At 36.5% G+C, this 4,520-nt stretch overlaps 1 protein-coding gene across 1 annotated transcript; it reads left to right on the top strand.

The window, feature by feature from the left end:
* The first annotated feature begins 1,113 nt into the window (after positions 1-1,113).
* Positions 1,114-4,195, top strand: LOC131643172 (putative pentatricopeptide repeat-containing protein At1g69350, mitochondrial). The gene has a single exon (XM_058913323.1). It carries the CDS (start codon positions 1,337-1,339, stop codon positions 3,818-3,820), a length of 2,484 nt encoding a protein of 827 aa, XP_058769306.1. The 5' UTR covers positions 1,114-1,336; the 3' UTR covers positions 3,821-4,195.
* The last annotated feature ends 325 nt before the right edge of the window (positions 4,196-4,520 follow it).

Here is a 4,520-nt window from a genome sequence, read left to right as displayed (position 1 = left end):
GTGCTAACCTTGCAGGTCCATCCGCGTGCTGCCATATTGAACATTAACATCACCGAATCAATATTCCTCACCATATACGTAAACCTAATTCAGGTTCCAAAACAAAACTCTCTCTATCAAATCTTTCTAAAATTGGCAAAAATAATCGTTTATTTAGGTCATCCAATCGATTGGAATAAATAACTAATTGATTAGACAATTAATTTTGCCCATTAATGGTTTTCTTTTTTGAATCAACCTTTGGTGGTCTGTAAAATATTTTTTTTCTTTCTCTCATATAAACTTGGTTGTATTGCTTTGAGAAAGGATCATGTGTTTAAGTGATGAAATTATTCTAGAAAGGGTAATATCGTAAATTCACCAAGAGTTTTTTTTCTCTTCGAGTGAATCTCTCTTCCTTAAGAATTGTTTGTTTGGGTTCAAAGCTAAACCCGTTAAAATATTTGGTTGGAGGATTTAGTATTAAGTCTTTGTTGGGTTTGTGTGAGCCACTTAAGGAAAAACTCTTTTTCTGGGTTCTTGAAGATATTTAGCGAAAAATCTTCAAATCTGTTCTTGAGCTCAACCCGATTAAAAACTCAGTTAGTTTGATATCAACCTGATGTAAAATCTCAGTTAAGTTCATGGTCAGCCCGTGAAAAACTCTGGTTCGATTAGGAGGATAGTCAATTCAAAACTCCACATTAGTTCGAGATAAGTCCGTATAAAATCCCGGTTTATCTAGGGGACTTACTGCTCTAAGCTTCGTCGTATTTGAAAGGAAGACTAATCGCTTCATTCCACAATTCACTGTTTGGTTGAAAGTTAACCTAAAACTTCATTTGTCCTTGTATAAGGAGGTTTGTGAGCTTAACCTTGTAAAAATTCGTAAATATTATTAGATAATATTTTCAAAATCAATCCTTGAAAAAAATAAGTAGCTCACATCTTTTAGACCGAACCTCTATAAATTTTCAATTTTTGATCTTATCTTTTAGTTTCCACATATTTTCTTTGTGATTTTCCATTACAATATTTAAAAAAAAAATTAAATGTTTTTTAACTCTAATTTAGAAAACAATTTAGAAAACAATTTTATTTTAAACAACGTTTTTCAAACCTTTTGCAGTTGACCCCCTCTTACGTGTGAAGTTCAACATGTCGTCTATATTTTGACGTTCCCGCTAGGATTTACCGATGACACTTTTCTTCCATCGTCGTTTGTTCTTGATGCCATTGCAATATGCGTCGTGATTCTGTCAAACCTAGAATCCTCCCCACCTCTTTCTCTTCAACCTCCTCACTCCATTTCCTCTTCACCATCTTCAACCATTAACCACCTAAACACACCACAAAAATGACACTTTACATGCCATTATTCAGGTCATGTTCAACCCTAAGACAACTCACTCAGCTCCATTCCCATCTCGTCACAACCGGCCTTCACAATGACCCACTTGCCTCCACAAAGCTCATCGAATCCTATTCCCAAATGGGTTCTCTCCAATCTTCAAGACTCGTTTTTTACACATACCCATCTCCCGATTCCTTCATGTTTGGTGTTCTCATTAAATGTTACCTCTGGAATCACTTGTTTCACCAAGTTCTTTCTCTTTACAATCATCACATTCATATGGGTTCTTCTCACCTCACTCAAAATTCCAGTTTTTTGTATCCTTCTCTTATAAGAGCTGCTTCTGGTGTTGCTGACTTGGTTGTAGGAAGAAAATTGCATGGGAGGATAGTTAAATCTGGGTTTAGCGAGGATCGTGTTATTGGAACATCGTTGCTTGGAATGTACGGGGAATTAAGCTCTTTAAGTGATGCTAAGAAGGTGTTTGATGAAATGTGTCAGAGAGATTTGGTTTCTTGGAGTTCTGTTGTTTCGTGTTATGTTGAGAATGGGGTTTATAGAGAGGGATTGGAAATGTTTCGGTCGATGGTTTCTGAGGGGATTAGACCTGACTCGGTTACGTTGCTTAGTATAGCTGAGGCTTGTGCTAAAATCGGTTGCTTGCGGTTGGCTAAGTCAGTTCATGGATATGTGATCAGAGAAGGTATGATTGGTGATGGTAGTTTGAGTAATTCTCTTATTGTGATGTACAGTCAGTGTGGTTATTTGTGTAAAGCGAAATGGCTCTTTGAATCTCTTGTTGATCGAAGTACTTCTTGTTGGACTTCTATGATTTCGTCCTATAATCAAAATGAGTGCTTTGAAGAGGCAATAGGTGTTTTTATTAAGATGCAAGATTCAGAGGTGGAACCCAATGAAGTGACAATGATTAGTGTTCTGAATTCCTGTGCTAGATTAGGTTGCTTAAAAGAGGGAAAATCAGTTCATTGTTTTGTTTTGAGGAATGCAATGGATGCTGCTGATCTTGATCTTGGGCCTGCACTGATAGATTTCTATGCAGCATGCTGGAAAATAAGTAGTTGCGAAAAACTTCTCCATTTAATAGGAAACGGAAACGTTGTATCGTGGAATACGCTCATATCATTTTATGCTCGCGAGGGTTTAAACGATAAAGCCATGGTACTCTTTGCGCATATGGTGGCAAAGGGGCTAATGCCAGACTCGTATAGCTTAGCAAGTTCAATTTCAGCTAGTGCAAGTGCAGGTTCAATACAATTTGGACAACAGATACATGGTCATGTCATGAAAAGAGGCTTTGTTGACGAATTTGTTCAGAACTCTTTGATGGATATGTATTCAAAATGCGGCTTCGTGGATTCGGCGTACACGATTTTTAATAAGATCAGGAATAAAAGCATTGTGACATGGAACTGTATGATTTGTGGGTTTTCTCAGAACGGCATTTCATTAGAAGCACTCAACCTATTTGATCAGATGTATGAAAACTGCCTCGAGATTAACGAAGTAACCTTTTTAAGTGCAATTCAAGCTTGCTCCAATTTGGGTTATCTCGACAAGGGAAAATGGATTCACCATAAAATCATCGTAACCGGTAATCAGAACGATGTTTATATCAATACATCTCTGGTAGACATGTATGCGAAATGCGGAGACCTTCAAACGGCCCGAAGTGTTTTTGATAGCATACACGGGAAAAGTGTGGTGTCATGGAGTACCATGATTGCTGCTCATGGCATACATGGTCAAATAAACGCTGCTATCTCACTCTTCACTAAAATGGTTAACTCACATATCAAACCAAACGAAGTAACCTTCATGAATATCTTATCCGCCTGTAGGCACGCCGGATCCGTTGAAGAAGGAAAGCTTTATTTCAACTCTATGAAGGATTATGGCATAGTGCCCAATCAAGAACACTTTTCCTCCATAGTTGACCTTTTAAGTCGTGCTGGTGATATCAACGGGGCATACGCAATAATTAAATCGATACACATGCCGGTAGATGCTAGCATATGGGGAGCTTTACTTAACGGGTGTCGAATACATGGGAGGATGGACGTGATTGAGAACATCGGTGAAGAACTCGGACGATTAAGTACAGATGATACAGGTTATTATACTTTGTTATCTAACATATATGCTGAAGGAGGAAAGTGGTATGAATCAAGAAAGGTGAGATCAAAGATGGAAGGAATGGGACTGAAAAAGGTACCTGGTTACAGTACAATTGAGATAGATAGGAAAATCTATAGATTTGGAGCTGGAGATACTTCTGAATGGCAAATGAAAGAAATTTGCATGTTTTTAGAAAATTTTCAAAGCTTGACACAGGAACAAGGATGTGATGTAGAATGCTATATGTATAATAATAGTACAAAGGCTGTTATGTTGTTTGATGATTTTAGTTCTTATAACTTGCAGAGAGAAGCAAGCAACTGCATTGGGAATAAATCAGTCCTACTTTAGAATTATATTAATTTCTTAGGAAAGATTCCTTCGTTAAGGTAGTTCATGTCCTTAGGAAAATGTTATTTATGATCCCTTCGTTTGAGTAAAATTTGAAATAGTTATTTTTACCAAAAAAAAAAAAAATTGAAATAGTTATTAGGGAAGGAGAGTCCAAAATGGGGTTGTTTTAATGTGAACAAAATGTATTGTAAATGAGAGGCATTCTGTGAATTGGTTTGCATGGACATTGAAAAATAATGTACATTGAATCATGACTTGAAACCTTGCATTGGACAAATATGGTATGTCTCGAAAACCATGGACTTGAAATTGAATAATGATGATGAATTTGTAAAACTTGGAATGAATGAATAATGAATTAATGCCCTTAAAATCTTGATAACAATTTGAACTTGAATATTGGTGAATGGAACATATAATTTGGACTTGGAAATGAATGCCTTAAACTTGAAATGATTCAAAAACTCCATATAAACTCAAATTAAGTCCTTGCATGACACCCAAAATCATGACTTGCATCACACGTAATTAGTTGAATCAAACTTGCATGATGAAATGAATCAGATGAAACCTTAAAGCAATGTAAATGATATGTGGTAACAAAATCTTAGCCTTCAATAGTAAACACTTGCATTTGATGTAAACCCCAAGTCTATAGCTCATGAGGGACCTTGGTTAAAACAACTCTTGTGGATAA

The sequence above is a fragment of the Vicia villosa genome, unplaced genomic scaffold (genome assembly GCF_029867415.1).
Source record: "Vicia villosa cultivar HV-30 ecotype Madison, WI unplaced genomic scaffold, Vvil1.0 scaffold8, whole genome shotgun sequence".
Lineage (NCBI taxonomy): Eukaryota > Viridiplantae > Streptophyta > Magnoliopsida > Fabales > Fabaceae > Vicia > Vicia villosa.
This window is presented reverse-complemented; position numbering and strand designations above follow the sequence as displayed.

What these genes read in the sequence shown, in the direction of transcription:
- LOC131643172 (XM_058913323.1), top strand. Translation starts at nt 1,337, where the DNA reads ATGACACTTTACATGCCATTATTCAGGTCATGTTCAACCCTAAGACAA.